Source organism: Tachyglossus aculeatus, chromosome 1, assembly GCF_015852505.1.
Source record: "Tachyglossus aculeatus isolate mTacAcu1 chromosome 1, mTacAcu1.pri, whole genome shotgun sequence".
In the NCBI taxonomy this organism is placed as follows: domain Eukaryota; kingdom Metazoa; phylum Chordata; class Mammalia; order Monotremata; family Tachyglossidae; genus Tachyglossus; species Tachyglossus aculeatus.
This window is the reverse complement of record NC_052066.1, coordinates 91,169,863-91,187,584: the sequence shown is the minus strand read 5'-3', so window position 1 is coordinate 91,187,584 and position 17,722 is coordinate 91,169,863. Positions and strand designations below refer to the sequence as shown.

The following is a 17,722-nucleotide window of genomic DNA, read 5'->3' as shown; positions in this document are numbered from 1 at the left end:
ATACAAGGTTATCAGATTGTCCCACGTGGGGCTCACAGTCTTAATCACCATTTTACAGACAAGGGAACTGAGGCACAGAGAAGTGAAGTGACTTGCCCAAAGTCACACAGCTGACAAGTGGCGGAGCCGGGATTAGAACCCACGACCTCGGACTCCCAAGCCCGGGGTCTTGCCAGTAAGCCACACTGCTTCTCCTAATTCTGGACTCGTGTAAAACAGTTAATACAGACAAGCTGGATTAAAGGAAAAACATGGAAAGGTATTGATTAGAAGAACCACAATATCTGAGGTAGGGCTTTGGGCCCGAGGGGGAAGATCCTGTCAAAATCACATTTAAATGGACCACAAAGTGAGATAGCTGAGCCCAGTATTTTATTCAGCCCCTGCTTGCAGGAGAGATAAGGAAGATTCCCAAGAGTTCTTCACAGATCCTTTTACATGCTCCCCTGTCACGGGTAGCTGCATGTCTCTAGAAGAGGGATGCGATTGGGATAGGGATGGGCCACCATGGTCCTTTTTAGTCCTGTATATGCCAGCAGAAGAAGAAAACAGGAACAATGCCCTGCAAACTCACGCTGCATGGCTCTTGGTAATTCACCCTGGGATGTAGTTGGGTGAAGAGATTCTGAAGAAGAAGAAGAGTCTATCCAGTTCAACATCCCGTGCTCCCATGGGATTGAGATGGGTTTCGTAAAAATCACCCTCTGTCTCACAGCCACGTGATACTTGGAGGAAACTGAGCACTTTATTTCTCACCTTGTATTTCCCAATTTCCCTTCTAGTCAAAACTCAAAGCTAACACAGGCGACGACTTAAAAGGCCTGGAAACCGTGTTGCAGAGTTGAAGATTTTGAGGTTTTTTCTGCAATGGACAGACAGCTGACACATTCAATTTCAGGGCACGCACTGGGCGAATGATAGCACAGTGTTCTTTTTCTTGCTCTCGAAAAGCAGCAGCTACTATAGCATATAGTTTGTCCACCAAACCAAAGGTGTAAAATGCCATGAGACAAATCTGGCTTTATGGACAGAGATCCTCTTGCTTGGTGAGTTCTTCCAAGATTAACCGATTGCAGGGTGGTTTACCAAAGCCATCAATTATATTTATTGAGTGCTTACTGTTTGCAGAGCCCCATAGAAAGTCCTTAGGAGAGTACAGTATAACAGAGTTGGTAGACATAAAATAAGCTTACAGTCTAGAGGGGATTCTAAGCTCCTCGTTTCCTTTCTTAATTGTTCTAAGGCTCAGTTTTGGTACTGCTAGTGAAGAGGGGGTGGGGTAAGGGGGAGGAATCAGGATGGGACATCCTTCACATCCCTATTATATTGTTCTCTCCCAAGCACTTTACATAGTGCTCTGCATGAAGTGAATGATCAATAAATACAATCCTGGTCAGGTGTTTGGGGCAGTGCACTTAGCATTTTCCAGGGAATTTATTATTCTTCTCTAGAGGAGCCTCCGTAGGGCCCCTTAATCCTCGGGTTCCAGATCGGCTCATCTCCCCCTCTCCATATCTGGCCCAGGACAAGTGGCAGTAAGCAAAACTTGGCCCAGGTACATCCAAACTGCTCTCTCTCTCTGCTCTCCCCCCCCCTACCCCCCACCCCAAACCCACCATCTTGCTTCCCCACCGACCAAAGTTTCTGCTTTAGCTATGGAAAGGAAGCAGGATTGGCCGTCAGGAGACCTCGGAAGCAGAGTCTGACAGGACCATGGCCTAGTGCATAAAACACAGGCCTGGAGGTCGGAAGGACCTGGGTTCTAATATTGACTCTGCCAATTGTTTACTGTGTGACCTTGGGGCGTCACTCCACTTCTCTGGGCCTCAGCTTACTGGGCCAAGTAGAGTGGTACTTGGAGGAAACTGAGCATTTTAATTCTCACATTGTATTTCCCAATTTCCCTTCTAGTTAAAACTCAAAGCTAACATGGGTGGTGACTTAAAAGGCCTGGAAACCTGTTGCAGAGTTGGGTACAATGCCTGGTGTATAGTAAGCACTTTACGCGTTTCATTAAATAAATAGCACTTTTTCCCAGAGTTTCTTCATGAAAGCTCCCCTCTAGACTGTAAGCTCCTTGTGGGCAGGGAACACCTTTACCAGCTCTGTTATATTGTACTCTCCCAAGCACTTAGTATTCAGCTCTGCACATATCAAATGCTCAATAACTACAATTGTTTGGTTGGTTTCATTTTGGAAAGTGCTCCTAGGTTACTCCCAAACTGTGTTACTGTGGCCCAAGCAGGAGTGGCTTGGCTCAGACACCCTCTTGGGTACTTCCAAACTGTTTCCCCCTCCCACCCTTTCCTGCCTCCCACATCATTGGCGCAGAGTACTCAACAGACAGATTTGTCCACCTAGCAGATTTTGCTTGTGAGGGGAACCAATGACAGAAGGAGGTGGAAGAGCCAGATCATAAACTAATGTTTTATCAGAAAGAATCCAAGCCACAAAGATTTCCTGGAAGCTTTGCCATTGTTGTGGGAATCAAACATTAGCAGGCTTATTGTTTACCCAGCATGACGATATTTATTGAACAGTTATCACCCCTTTCTCTTGAGGCATTTCAGAGATATTCTCCCTTTCATTTTATTTCTTAAGCCCTCAGAATAATCCTAGGAATCTGATGCAGCTAATGTGGTTGCTCCAATACACACTAAAATTAGAGTTAGGTTATTTAAATATACAAGGCCCCAAATCACCAGCCCCAATTTAAACACATCACAGGCAATGGTAGCTGAATAGCTACAAAATATCCTGTTCTAATGTATAATGTGTTTAATGACGCTGCGGCCTGTAGGTTGGGGAGTTGTCTGACAAACTCCCACCGAAATTTCAAACTGAATTTAGACTGGTAAACACAATCATAATTTTATGATGTTAATGGTAAAAAGCATAAAATTTGCTCCTTTCAAACTAACACAGTTAATGAGATGAATTTGGCTCTCCCACATAAACTTCAAATCGTGGCGATTCCCAGGAGTTAACCAAAAGTGAATGTTTAGATAATTGGACTTTGCTTCATTACAGTAAGTGCAGGGAATGACAAGGGCCACCCATATACAACATGAAATGTTCCTAATTAGTTCACAATGAAATCCCCTGAGCTTCAACTTCCGCAGATTTAACTACCTTCAGGACAAATTTTTGCATATGTCCAGGACTGCATGTTCAGCCCGCTCTAAACCCCACATGTAAACCAGGCCTCGGGGAGTAACTTCCACAGACAGAGCTGGAAGAGGACTCGGAAAATGTCCCAATCCCAATTCTTCAGGTAAAGGCAAATGACCGCTGGCCCAGGTGGACAGGGTGCTGCATGTTGGCACGTCAGAGACGTCAGAGTTGATGTGTTAAACTCCTACCCCTATCAAAAAGGGGCACTACGTGCTTGGCACATAGTAAGCACTTAACAAGTACCATCTTCCCCTCTTCTACACTGTGAGCCCGTTGTTGGGTAGGGACCGTCTCTATATGTTGCCGACTTGTACTTCCCAAGCGCTTAGTACACCGCTATGCACACAGTAAGCGCTCAATAAATGCAACTGAATGAATGAATGAAAGATCCATCAAACAATCACATTTATTGAGCGCTTCCTTTGCGCACATCACTTTACAAAGCTCTCGGAGAATACAATAAAGCAGACACATTCCCTGCCCACTGTGAGCTTGGAGTCTAGAGGATCAAACTAGACAACCTATAAATTCAATACTGGAGAGAGGGTCATATTGTACCCTGATTAAAGTAATTGGGTCAAAATTCCTCTTTTTCCAATCCACACCATTCTCGGAATCAATTCTCAATAGTTTTTAGGAGGAAGAAATACTTACAAGATCCTGGAAGCTCTTCATATCCATAGAGAAAGGCAAATATGTCTGTAATAAACTTGCAGTAGGATCTTTGGTTTCCTTGGATGAAGAGACCACAAGCATTTTACATTTTTTTTTTATATTGTGTGCTCTTGGTCAAATACTGGGCAATCATAATGGATTCTCAGTTGCTTTTTGTCTGAGTATCTCAAGTGATTTTACCCAAGAAGCATACTTGTCTTTTACAGTATAACTTGAATGCTCACATTTATTATTCAATTTGTTTTCCAGAAGACAGTGCTAGTGGGAAGCTGACAGGATTAAATAATCTTCTGTAATGGCAATTATTTCATTTAAGTATTCAGCTAGAGTCAGGAATCAATTTCAGTTTAAGAGAAACAAGAATCAACAACAGATCATCTGAACCTGCATAATTGTGGATGCTTAGAGTCAAATTTGGGCTCTTGCCCTATGTAAATTTTTTATGGGCAGAAAATGTATTCTTCCCAGTAGAATAACTCTAGGGAGTAATATTACAAAAGCTAAAGACCGTCTAAGTAGAATCTGTGTTTTTAAAATTTGACTTATACGGTTGTTCTAAAATCACATGGTGGGGAAAAAATGGTTCTAATTGAGAAAGTAGCAATTCAAAAAAGGAAAACAACCAGTTTAGGTTACTATTAGCTGATTGTTCTGAGGAGAAAAAGTAAAACACCCACAACAATTCACTTTTCGCCGAACAATTTTACTTCTAGACCTTCCCAGTACCTTCTAAGGTTGGGGTGGAAGGGGAGGGGAAGAACCACACATGTCTGGTGTTTAGAAGGCTTGGGGATGCATTTTCATGAGCTGATGATGCAATGGAAAAAATGTATTAAAGATGATCAAAAATATCTGGAAAAGATGGGGAGAAACGTGGGGTTGGGGAGGATTGGAGAAAGAACCAAGTGACTGTTTGTGGAGTCAGTGTTAAGTAATTAATATCAGTTCTATACATCCGGGGTTAGGTCCTCACCCTTGATTTCACGGGAAGAGCAACTTCTACTGTACCTGGCGGGGTGTCCTTTCAGATTTGCTCCTGCACCATTCCCAGTCTGAAAGTTCAGGCTTGCGACTCTCTTCATGAGAAAGCCTCCTCTCCGGCCCTTCCAAACTGGTGGTCTTTTCAAAATTGCTGGACTCTTCCCTTCTAAATGTTCTGGTCTTGTCTGTCAATACCCCTTCTGCGGCCTTGTCTTCGTCCGTGTCTTGCTTAGTGTCGGAACTGCTAGTTGTGGTGCCCCTGTCCGTGTCCTTTAGGATGGAGCTGTCCTGGACCAATGTGGTCCTGACCTCCTCGGGCTGAGCTTGGAAGAGCTTGCTGCTGTCTTTCAGAGTCTCTCTGGGGGTTTCACTCTCACAGCTGATCAGGTTGTGATATGAAACAGAGTTTTCATCCTCGTCACGGAGATTGTCGTGGGCTATCTTGTAAATCCCATAACCTTGTTGAAATGATAAACTGAATTTAAAACCTCTTCTTTTGGCTAAGCAGAGAGGGAAAAAAAAAGAAACATGTTTTCCACAGTTGATACATTCAACAACTAAGAGCCGGATGTAAGTGGCGAGGAAAATTTGGGAAGCACTTTAACACTTAGTTTGACCACTACAAACAAACAAAAAATACTTGGCACTGTATTTTGAAATGAGACGTGCAATTGAACAGGGATCGGGGAACGTGTCTACCAACTGTTATACTGTACTTTCCCAAGCGCTTAGTACAGTGCTCTGCATGCAGAAAGTACTTAATAAATACAATTGATTGATTGATTGATCCTCAGGATAAAGAAACCAAGCTATGAACAGGTAAGAATTTTAATACAAATTGAAAACAAAACCCAGAGCAAAGAAGTTACTGGTATTCACTTACAAGAGACACCTTGTTTCTAAGGTATTGGCAAATTTGTAAGTTGTTGATAAATCTCAGGCCCAGTCAAATTTTCTGTAGCCTGAAGAGTTTATTGAACATATTTTCAAGACACTAAATGCCATCCTTTGCGTCTATTACAATCACCCGCATTTTCTCGGGCTGGGCTAAAAGCAAGTGGAATCTTGAATCTTCATCTATCTCAGTCTTAAATGTGTCAGCTCTTTGAGGGCAGGGACTGTGCCATTTGCACTTCTCAATGTTCTCTTAAACCTAATAAAGTGCTGTGCACACACTATGCACTCAATAAATGTTGTTTATGGTGATCAAGCTCAACAATATTTGTTGAATTCCTCTACTAAGTGCTGAAAGATCTAGTTGTTTTATTTAGTGGCTATGTGGAAAAATAGCTGCAAAAACGTGTTCTGAGCTGGTACAGCGGAGGAAAAATGGGGGAGAATAGGAAAAAAGAAAAGCCTTTACTTTTTAAGAATTAAAGCACTGACACTTCTTAGTTCACAAATGTAAATTTACAGTGTCAAGGTAGGAAACAGAATTGTTCAGTATTACTGTTTACTACTCCCTTTCCTTGTTTTGGAAACATGGTGAAAAGTTACACATTGAAGGAAGTCTTTTTTTAACATTATGAACAACAACAATAAATCCTTGGAGGAAGGAAAGAACCCATGAAATTGATAAAGTCTGTACAGGAATGAAATGCCCAAAATATGATTCATGTTATAATATACCCTTGTGCCTCCCATATACTAGGCTCTATTACAGAAATGTTCCCAGAAGTCAAAATTTATAAATTAGACACACCGTCTGAAAAAAATGGAATTTATGAGAATCATTTGTTGTTGTTTGGTGCCGGGATGCAAATAAGAAAAAAAAAGATTTTTATCATTGGACTTGGAGTAAAAAAAATAAACTATATAAGTATGATGCTTCAATAGCACAGTAATGCCTCTACTGATTATTTCTTATTGATTAATTGGGTATTAAAATTGGTTTCTAAATTCACTTTTCTGATTAAATAATATTCTTCATCCTCACATAAAATATTGGCTGGTTGATCCAAATTTGGACTATTCTTCGAATGAGCTGAATGTTTTTGCTGTGGATATTTGCATAGGATTTGGAGTGACACTTGGCTAAATATCAAAACGGGGACATGAAATTCAGGCATAAATCTAGGGAATCCTAGATTAGCCTTAGTGTGCCCAGCAGAAAAATAACTCATTTTAGGTTAGGCTAGAGTTTTGGTCTTATGTCTCATATCAGCCTCTATGTTGCCAAACACATATGCATCGGACATGGGGAACAGCAGTAAACAGAAATGAATTGTTTCTTTGGCACACTGTAGGCACTCTCCTTATAGGAAGGGGTTAGAAGGTTATAGAGCTCATGAAAGCATCTCCAAAACCCACTGTGACTGGGAGGGAGAATCTCATCTGAGCTCAGGCTGAAACTCTGAGCCCAAAGGGAAACCTTCTAAAGATTTATCCATTGCCAGCCCAGGCCTTGGGAAGACTAAGGAACAAAGCAAGATAACCAACAGATCATTTGGTGAAAGACTTAATGACAACATTGAGTTTTCTCAATTTTGACAATGAGGGAAAAAAAAACTGATGAAAAGAGCCAACAACTCAGGCTATATTTAAAAATAGCAATCTTTCCTCTTTTTAAACCTAATATTGCCACACACTGGGTAGAAGTGATGCATTCACTATGGGACATTATTTATTCTTTAGAGCGGTTACAACTATTGACCCAAAAATCAATTGGATGAGGATAAAAGTATAGATTCACACACGTGCTTCTTGCTGAAAAGTCGAACAGCAGTTTACAGCTGAGGCAGTCCTTACTGACTTTGAAATATCCAAAGTTCTTCGTAACGCCCCTGGGCTCTGTTTGAGTCTCCCATACGAGTTAAAACAAAGTGCTTTTGTCGATACTACCACCCCTCTGTATTTATTTAAAGGAAATATTTGTAAGGGAAATATAAGCTTTCATTTTTTTTTAAAGTGGCATTTCCATTTCTAGGCAGTGTTGAAAAAAAGCAGTGGAATGGTGACCTCTGTTGATGAAGAATTAATTTCCCATTTGCCAGTCCCTAGGGTGAATACCAGTTGTGGATTTTTGTATATGTTCACTACTAAGCCCTCCCGTAAGGGCTGGGGCGGCGGTTAGAATGAGCTGTCAAGATGGGGTAGGAAAAAAGGACTCCCACACTGGCACTGTAAACTCAGAACATTAGAAGCCCAACTCCTCATCTCCTCTATTAATCATTAGGTGGTATTTATTGAGCGCTTACTGTGTGCAGAGTACCATACTAAGTGATTGTGAGGGTACAGTACAATAGAGTGGGTAGGCACTAGAGAAGCAGTGTGGCTCAGTGGAAAGAGCCTGGGCTTGGAAGCCAGAGGTCATGGGTTCTAATCCCGGCCCCGCCACATGTCTGCTGTGTGACCTTGGGCAAATCACTTGATTTCTCTGAGCCTCAGTTACCTCATCTGTAAAATGGGGATGAAGACTGTGAGCCCCAAGTGGGACAGCCTTATCACCTTGTATCCCCCCAGCGCTTTGAACAGTGTTTTGCCCATAGTAAGAGCGTAACAAATTTCATTTTATATATATATAAGTATATACATATACTTGCCAGAAACTGTACTAAACGTTGGGCTAGATACAAGATGATCATGTCAGACACAGTCTACGCCCCACATGGGACTCACATTCATTGCAAGAGGGAGAACAGGCATTGCATCCCCATTTTTCAAGTGTAGAAACTGAGGCATAAGTGAGTTGCCCAAGGTCACACAGCAAGCCAATTCCAAGAATAGTGAGATGCAAAATCCTATATTTGCATTTATGAAATGAACTTGTGAGATGAGTTCATCCAGCCCCAAAGATTTCCTCCAGTCCATAGCGATTCGATAGCAATGGGACTGCTTTGGAGATAGGGGAATGTTAAGGAAAATTATCTCTGGGATGACACATGCAATTGTGACTCAGTTCTTCAAAGGAAAGGAAGCAGAGAGTCTCAGTAACTGATCTGCTATCTTGTCCATTTGAGCCACCTGCTTTAACAGGCCGGATGTAGCAGAAGCCGGGTTTCAAAATACTGATTTTGTGTTACCTCAGTAACTAAAGCCAAGACAAACATTGGCCTCTTGGGGCTGGATCTGAAGTATCATTTCAAGTATTGCTTAGGATAATGGGAGAAACCTTAGACTGTAAGCCCATTTGATTTCCAAGTGCTTAGTTCAGTGCTCTGCACAAAGGAAGCGTTCAATAGATATGATTGAATGAATGAACTGGCAGCCCAATCCTATGCCGAGCTACATGTTTCTCTTATCTGGGTGGATGGACCAAGCCAGATGAACACAATCCTCTCTGTGGCAGAAAACTTGTTGTTCATTAGACTGTAGGCTCATGATGGGCAGGGAACGTGTCTGCTAATTCTGTTGTATTGTCCTCTCCCAAGTGCTTAGTACAGTGCTCTGCACATAGTAGGCACTCAATAAATACCATTGATTGACTGATAACTGTTGCAAGCCTGGTTAAGTCAAGGATGGTGCCTGCCTGTAACCCTGGGGCTCAACTGGCAGTTTGAAAAAGTTCATCGATTCCATCCTACAGGTAAGGTTACTATTTGAATCACGGGTACTTCCACCTGATCTGGTGGAAAAGTCCGGGATTGGGAGTCAACAGAAGCCTTCTAGTTTGGGCTCTGTTCCCATCTGAGAAGCAGCGTGGCTCAGTGGAAAGAGCACGGGCTTGGGAGCCAGAGGTCATGGGTTCAAATTCCGGCTCAGCAGCTTGTCAGCTGTGTGACAACTTCTCTGTGCCTCAGTTACCTCATCTGTAAAATGGGGATTAAGATTGTGAGCCGCACGTGGGACAACCTGATCACCTTGTATCCTCCCCAGTGCCTAGAACAGTGCTCTGCACATTGTAAGTGCTTAGAAAATACCAACATTGTTATTATTATTAACAAATGCCATTATTATTATTATTATTATTATCTGCTGCGTGAGGCAGGTCGCTAGAGTAGGTCACTTAACTTGTCTGAGCCTCAGGGTTTTAAAAGATGGATTTCAGAGTGAGGGTCTGGGATGAGGGTGTCCAAGTGTTCGAGCAAGGGAATGGAAGATCTGTGACAATCCAGAGCGTTGAATGTGAATGAGTCTCTTTAACTTAGCTTCTTATTGGAAATGGTCATCCAATCCTTGCCTCCCAGTCTTCTGATGCGAAAAAAAAAACACTCTTGCAGAAAATATCTAGTACTTTCATTTCTCTTGGGATCTACATCCCTCTTTGTCCTCTTACCCTGCTAGTTGGCCAACCTCTTCCTTGTGGAGCGGGACTTTTTTTGACCCTTTCCTAAGGTCAGGCCTCCCGTCCCCACCACCTGGCTCCCACAGGACTCACCTTTGCTTTCCTCCGAGGCCACGGGGTAGGCGTTCCTCCTGCAATTAATGATGCACCCACATGGCAAGTGGATCCAGTGTTCGGACAGCACAAACACGGGTGTGACCGTAGCAGCCAGCAGAGTCAGCAGAAAACTGAGTATCTCGAAGGGAGAGGTCTGATAGCCCCCGATGTGCTGGACTAATATCTGGATCTGTAAGGGAGGCGGGGAGGGAAGCGGGTTTGGAGATGAAACTTTCAGTCGATCAAACAACGGCATGTATTGAGTGCTAACTGCGGGCAGAACATGGTACTAAGCGCTTGGGAAAGTACAGTACATTAGTATAGAAAATCGTTCCACCCTCTCTCCTCTGCACACCCTCGGCTTAAGCCCTGGACCCTAGAGACAGACCAGGCCATCACTAACTGACCCCGCCGCTGCCTGCTGAAGGCACTGCCACTGCAGGGAGAGGGAAACAGCTCACGAAACACAGGGGGACTTTTCTCTGCTACTGTTTCCCTCCCCTCATGGAGTCTGCTAGATAGAGTCAAAAGGGAGAGGAGAGGGAGAGAAAGCGGGAGAAACAAAATAAATCCAGTCCACACAGTAAAAATCCCTTTCTCTGGAGTGGATTTGCAACAGTCTGGCCACTCTGCGGAGACCTGAGTGGACCGGTTTAAGAGAAACCAGGATCGATTTTAAATACGAATTCACGGTTAGTGTTTTCCTCCCTTCCTAACCCTCTCCAATGCCCCCCACCCCCATCCCCACAGGGCCGTTGGCCCTCTGCTCCCTAAATGCCCCACAGCAACCTGTTCCCACAAGTCATCCTCATCTTTGCTCCTCCACGGACAATAATAACAATAATAATGACGGTATTTGTTAAGCACTTACTATATACGAAGCACTGTTCTAAGTACTGGGGTTGATACAAGATATCTGGGTTGTTCCACAAGGGGCTCACAGTCTTCACCCCCATTTTACAGAGGAGGTAACTGAGGCCCAGAGAAGTGAAGTGGCTTGCTCAAGGTCACACAGCAGACAAGTGGTGGAGTGGGGATTAGACCCCCACATCCTCTGACTTCCAAGCTCGGGTTCTTTCCACTAAACCACGCTGTTTAAGCATCTCCCTTCCTCCAGATTCTCCGTTCTCCTTTGGGCTCCCCAGACACCCTCCCCACCACCATAAGCTCCAGATTTTCTCCTCCTCTGTGACCCCTGCCCCGGGCTCAGCAACCCCTCTCTGGGCTAAGGGAGACACCAGGCCTGAGCGGATCCCACCCCTCTGGGGCACGGTATTGTACTGGCCCCCCTCGGGCTCTCAGGGTCGACAGACATTCTCCCTCTCCTCCCCACCCTGCCTCTCCCCCTCTCCCAGCCAGAAGCAGCTTGCTTATTTTATTCGCTCCCTGCATTTCTTCAATCGTAGGTGTTGAGCGCTTACTGTGTGCAGACACTGCACTGAGCGCTGTGAGACTTTGGGCAAGTCACTTAACTCTCTGTGCCTCAGTTACCTCATCTGTAAAATGGGGATTAAGACTGTGAGCTCCACGTGGGACAACCTAATTACCTTGTAACTACCCCAGTGTTTAGAACAGTGCTTGGCACATAGTAAGCGCTTAACAAATACCATCATCATCATTTAGGACAAGGCATCTTACTGGGTGCAGAGCCCTGCTCTAAGTGCTTCAGGACAAGGCAGTTTACTGTGTGCGGAGCACTGCACTAAGCGCTGTATGACTTTGGACAAGTCACTTAATGAATGAATGACAAGGCAGCTTACTGTGAGCAGAGCTCTGCACTGTGCACTTCAGGACAAGACAGCTTACTGTGTGCAGAGCATTGCACTGTGCGCTTCAGGACAAGACAGCTTACTGTGTGCAGAGCACTGCACTAAGCGCTGTGTGACTTTGGACAAGTCACTTAACTAGTTCCCCATCTGTAAAATGGGGATTAAGACTGTGAGCTACATGGGACAACCTGATTACCTTGTTTAGAACGGTGCTTGGCACATAGTAAGCGCTTAACAAATGCCATCATCATCATCATTAAGGACAAGGCAGCTCACTGTGAGCAGAGCCCTGCACCAAGCGTTTCGGACAAGGAGGCTTACTGTGTGCAGAGCACTGCCCTAAGCACTGTGTGACTTTGGGCAAGTCCCTTAACTTCTCTGTGCCTCAGTTCCCTCATCTGTAAAATGGGGATTAAGACTGTGAGTCCCACGTGGGATAACCTGATTACCTTGCATCTACTCCAGTGCTTAGAACATTGCTTGACACATAGTAAGCGCTTAACAAATACCATCATTTTATGCTTAGAACAGTGCTTGGCACATAGTAAACGCTTAATAGTAAGCGCTTAACAAATACCATCATCATTAAGGACAAGGCAGCTTACTGTGTGCAGAGCCCTGCACTAAGCTCTTAAGGACAAGGCCGCTTAGTGTGTGCAGAGCACTCCACTAAGCACTGTGTGACTTTGGGCAAGTTCCTTAACTTCTCTGTGCCTCAGTTCCCTCATCTGTAAAATGGGGATTAAGACTGTGAGCCCCACATGGGGCAACCTGATTACCTTGTATCTAACCCAGCGCTTAGAACATTGCTTGGCATGTTGTAAGCGCTTAACAAATACCATCATCATCATTCAGGACAAGGCAGCTTACTGTGTGCAGAGCCCTGCACTAAGCGTTTCAGGCCAAGGCAGCTTACTGTATGCAGAGCACTGCACTAAGCGCTTCAGGACAAGGCAGCTTACTGTGTGCAGAGCACTGCACTAAGCGCTTCAGGACAAGGCATCTTACTGTGTGCAGAGCACTGCACTAAGCGCTTCAGGACAAGGCAGCTTACTGTGTGCAGAGCACTGCACTAAGCACTTAAGGCCACTTTGGGCAAGTCACTAAACTTCTGTGTTCCTCAGTTCCCTCATCTGTAAAATGGGGATTAAGACTGTGAGCCCCACATGGGACAAACTGATTACCTTGTAACTACCCCAGCGTTTAGAACAGTGCTTGGCACATCGTAAGTGCTTAACAAATACCATCATCATCATTCAGGACAAGGCAGCTTACGGTGTGCAGAGAGGCAGTCCGTGCCCACCACGTTAAGGCCAAGGCAGTTTACGGTGTGCTGAGCCCTGCACTAAGCACTTCAGGCCAAGGCAGCAATAAAGAGAGGCAGTCCATGCCCACCACGTTAAAGTCAACACAGCTTAATGTGTGCTGAGCCCTGCACTAAGCGCTTAAGGTCACTTTGGGCAAGTCACTTAACTTCTCTGTGCCTCAGTTCCCTCATCTGTAAAATGGGGATTAAGACTGTGAGCCCCACATGGGACAACCTGATTACCTTGTAATTACCTTGTAAACCCCAGAGTTTAGAACAATGCTTGGCACATAGTAGGCTCTCAACAAATACCATCATCATCATTCAGGATAAGGCAGCTTATGGTGTGCAGAGAGGCAGCCCGTGCCCACCACGTAAAGGCCAAGGCAGCTTACGGTGTGCTGAGCCCTGCACTAAGCGCTTCAGGCCAAGGCAGCAATAGAGACAGGCAGTCAGTGCCCACCACGTTCAGGCCAAGGCAGCAATAAAGAGAGGCAGCAGTCCGTGCCCACCACGTTAAGGTCAAGTCAGCTTACTGTGTGCTGAGCCCTGCGCTGAGTGCTTAAGGCCACTTTGGGCAAATCACTTAAGTTCTCTGTGCCTCAGTTCCCTCATCTGTAAAATGGGGATTAAGTCTGTGAGCCCCACATGGGACAACCTGATTACCTTGTAACTATGCCAGCGTTTAGAACAGTGCTTGGCACATCGTAAGCGCTTAACAAACCATCATCATCATTCAGGACAAGGCAGTTTATGGTGTGCAGAGAAGTAGTCCGTGTCCACCACATTAAGGCCAAGGCAGTTTATGGTGTGCTGAGCCCTGCACTAAGCGCTTCAGGCCAAGGCAGCAATAAAGAGAGGCAGTCCGTGCCCACCACGTTAAGGCCAAGGCAGCGTACTGTGTGCTGAGCCCTGCACTAAGCGCTTCAGGCTAAGGCAGCAATAAAGAGAGGCAGTTCGTGCCCACCACGTTAAGGTCAAGGCAGCTTACTATGTGCTGAGCCCTGCACTAAGAGCTTAAGGCCACTTTGGGCAAGTCACTTAGCTTCTGTGTGCGCCTCAGTTCCCTCATCTGTAATATGGGGATTAAGACCGTGAGCCCCATATGGGACAACCTGATTCCCTTGTAACTACCCCAGCGTTTAGAACAGCGCTTGGCACATAGTAAGCCAAGTCACTTAACTTCTCTATGCCTCAGTTCCCTCATCTGTAAAAGCGCTTCACAAATACCATCATTGTCGTTCAGGACGAGGCAGCTTACGGTGTGCAGAGAGGTAGACCGTGCCCACCACGTTAAGGCCAAGGCAGCTTACGGTGTGCTGAGCCCTGCACTAAGCGCTTCAGGCTAAGGCAGCAATAAAGAGACGCAGCAGTCCGTGCCCACCACGTTAAGGTCAAGGCAGCTTACTATGTGCTGAGCCCTGCACTAAGAGCTTAAGGCCACTTTGGGCAAGTCACTTAGCTTCTGTGTGCGCCTCAGTTCCCTCATCTGTAATATGGGGATTAAGACCGTGAGCCCCATATGGGACAACCTGATTCCCTTGTAACTACCCCAGCGTTTAGAACAGCACTTGGCACATAGTAAGCCAAGTCACTTAACTTCTCTATGCCTCAGTTCCCTCATCTGTAAAAGCGCTTCACAAATACCATCATTGTCGTTCAGGACGAGGCAGCTTACGGTGTGCAGAGAGGTAGACCGTGCCCACCACGTTAAGGCCAAGGCAGCTTACGGTGTGCTGAGCCCTGCACTAAGCGCTTCAGGCTAAGGCAGCAATAAAGAGACGCAGCAGTCCGTGCCCACCACGTTAAGGTCAAGGCAGCTTACTGTGTGCTGAGCCCTGCACTAAGCGCTTAAGGCCACTTTGGGCAAGTCACTTAGCTTCTGTGTGCGCCTCAGTTCCCTCATCAGTAAAATGGGGATTAAGCCCGTGAGCCCCACATGGGACAACTTGATTCCCTTGTAACTGCCCCAGCGTTTAGAACAGCGCTTGGCACAGAGTAAGCCAAGTCACTTAACTTCTCTGTGCCTCAGTTCCCTCATCTGTAAAAGCGCTTCACAAACACCATCATCGTCGTTCAGGACGAGGCAGCTTACGGTGTGCAGGGAGGCAGTCCGTGCCCACCACGTTAAGGCCAAGGCAGCTTACGGTGTGCTGAGCCCTGCACTAAGCGCTTCAGGCCAAGGCAGCAATAAAGAGAGGCAGAGTCCGTGCCCACCACGTTAAGGCCAAGGTAGTTTACGGTGTGCTGAGCCCTGCACTAAGCGCTTCAGGCCAAGGCAGCAATAAAGAGAGGCAGAGTCCGTGCCCACCACGTTAAGGCCAAGGCAGTTTACGGTGTGCTGAGCCCTGCACTAAGCGCTTCAGGCCAAGGCAGCAATAAAGAGAGGCAGAGTCCGTGCCCACCACGTTAAGGCCAAGGTAGTTTACGGTGTGCTGAGCTCTGCACTAAGCGCTTCAGGCCAAGGCAGCAATAAAGAGAGGCAGAGTCCGTGCCCACCACGTTAAGGCCAAGGCAGTTTACGGTGTGCTGAGCCCTGCACTAAGCGCTTCAGGCCAAGGCAGCAATAAAGAGAGGCAGTCCGTGCCCACCACGTTAAGGTCAAGGCAGCTTACTGTGTGCTGAGCCCTGCACTAAGAGCTTAAGGCCACTTTGGGCAAGTCACTCAGCTTCTGTATGCGCCTCAATTCCCTCATCTGTAAAATGGGGATTAAGCCCGTGAGCCCCACATGGGACAACCTGATTCCCTTGTAACTGCCCCAGCGTTTAGAACAGCGCTTGGCACAGAGTAAGCCAAGTCAACTTCTCTGTGCCTCAGTTCCCTCATCCGTAAAAGCGCTTCACAAATACCATCATCGTCGTTCGGGCCAAGGCAGCTTACGGTGTGCTGAGCCCCGCACTAAGCGCTTCAGGCCAAGGCAGCAATAAAGAGAGGGAGTCCGTGCCCACCGCGCTTGCCTCCGGGTGGGTTTTGGGGGTTGTTGGTGTTATCTTTACCATCATCGGGAGCCAGAGGACGACTTTGGTCAAGGCCAGAATCAGCGAGAATCGCTTCTGGGCGAAGCCCACGGCGGCGAGGCGGTGGGCGGAGGGGCCCCGGAGCGCGGGCCGCCCCGTCGGGGCGCCGGTGCCCGTCCGGAGGGGGCCGGGGCTCCCGGGCCGGTCCTGGTCGGAGCAGAGCAGCCGGTGGGTGAGCGGGACGGCCAGGGCGCTGAGCAGGGCGAAGGCCAGCCCGTAGGCGGCCACCAGGACCAGGGCCTGGCCGCTGGAGCGGTCCAGCAGGCAGCCCCAGGGCGTGGGCACGAAGGCCCCCCAGCCGGCCAGCGGCGGCAGGCAGAGGGCCAGGCTGAGCCCCCAGACGGCGGGCACGGCCCCCAGGGCGGCCCGGGCCCAGGCCGGCCCCCCGCCGGGCCCCCGCCCGCGGCCCAGGTGGTAGCCCGCCACCACGGGCGCCTGCAGGCTGCTCGCCAGCCCCTGGACCAGGTAGAGCAGGGCGGCGGCCGGGCACAGGGCCCCCCCGCCGCCGGGCCCGCCCCACTGCAGGGCCAGGAACATGCCCCCCGACGCCGCCCCGACCAGGTCGGCCACCGCCCAGGCGGCCACCAGCAGGCCCACGGCCGTCGGGCGCCGCCGGCCCCGCCGCAGGCGGCCCAGCTGGTACAGGCCGCCCACCAGCGCGCCCAGGCTCAGGACCAGCGTGCAGCCGAACAGGGCCACGTTGAGCCGGGGCCCGGACCCGGACCCGGACCCGGACCCGGACCCGGGCTCGGACCACCCGCCCGGACGCGCCGCCGTCCAGTTCAGCGACACGTTCAGGACCGACGCCCGCATCGCGCCCGCGCCAAGCCCGGCCCTCTGCCCTCCGCCTCCTCAGCCTCCTGCCCCTCGCCCTCCTCCTCCTCCGCCGCCTCCAACGGGCGACGGCTCATCGAAGCAGGACTTGCTGGCGAAAACCCCGGCGGCCCGGGCCCCGACCGCTTTGGGCGTCCGCCGCCGCCGCCGCTGCCGCACAGTGCCAAAGTCCGGGAGGGAGTCCTCACCTCCCCTCTCCCTCTCTCCTTCTCTCCCACCTCCCCTCTCCCTCTCTCCTTCTCTCCCCTCTCCTTCTCTCCCCTCTCCCTCTCTCCTTCTCTCCCCTCTCCCTCTCTCCTTCTCTCCCCTCTCCCTCTCTCCCACCTCCCCTCTCCTTCTCTCCCACCTCCCCTCTCCCTCTCTCCCACCTCCCCTCTCCCTCTCTCCCACCTCCCCTCTCCCTCTCTCCCACCTCCCTTTTCCTTCTTTCCCACCCCCTCTCTCCTACCCCCTCCCCCTTTCCCTCTCTCCCAGCCCTACCTCTTCCCCACCTCCTCCCTCCCCCTTTCCTTCTCCCCCACACCTTTTCCTCTCCCGCACCTCCTCTCCCTTTTCCTCTTCCCCACCCCTTTACTTCTCCCCCACTCCCTCTCTCTCCTACCCCCTTCCCCCTTCCCCACCCCCTCCCCTATCTCTCTGCACCCC

At 48.1% G+C, this 17,722-nt stretch overlaps 1 protein-coding gene across 1 annotated transcript in view; it reads right to left on the bottom strand.

Moving 5' to 3' along the window:
• GPR149 (G protein-coupled receptor 149) overlaps window positions 1-17,056 on the bottom strand; it is a 76,066-nt gene extending 59,010 nt beyond the window's left edge. The window contains exons 1-4 of the mRNA XM_038745558.1: window positions 16,223-17,056; window positions 10,148-10,340; window positions 4,858-5,330; window positions 3,829-3,906 (exon numbers count right to left, since the gene is read on the bottom strand). Coding sequence (XP_038601486.1) covers window positions 3,829-3,906; window positions 4,858-5,330; window positions 10,148-10,340; window positions 16,223-17,056 — 1,578 coding nt within the window. The remainder of the gene's footprint in view (window positions 1-3,828; window positions 3,907-4,857; window positions 5,331-10,147; window positions 10,341-16,222) is intronic.
• Window positions 17,057-17,722: the final 666 nt, after the last annotated feature.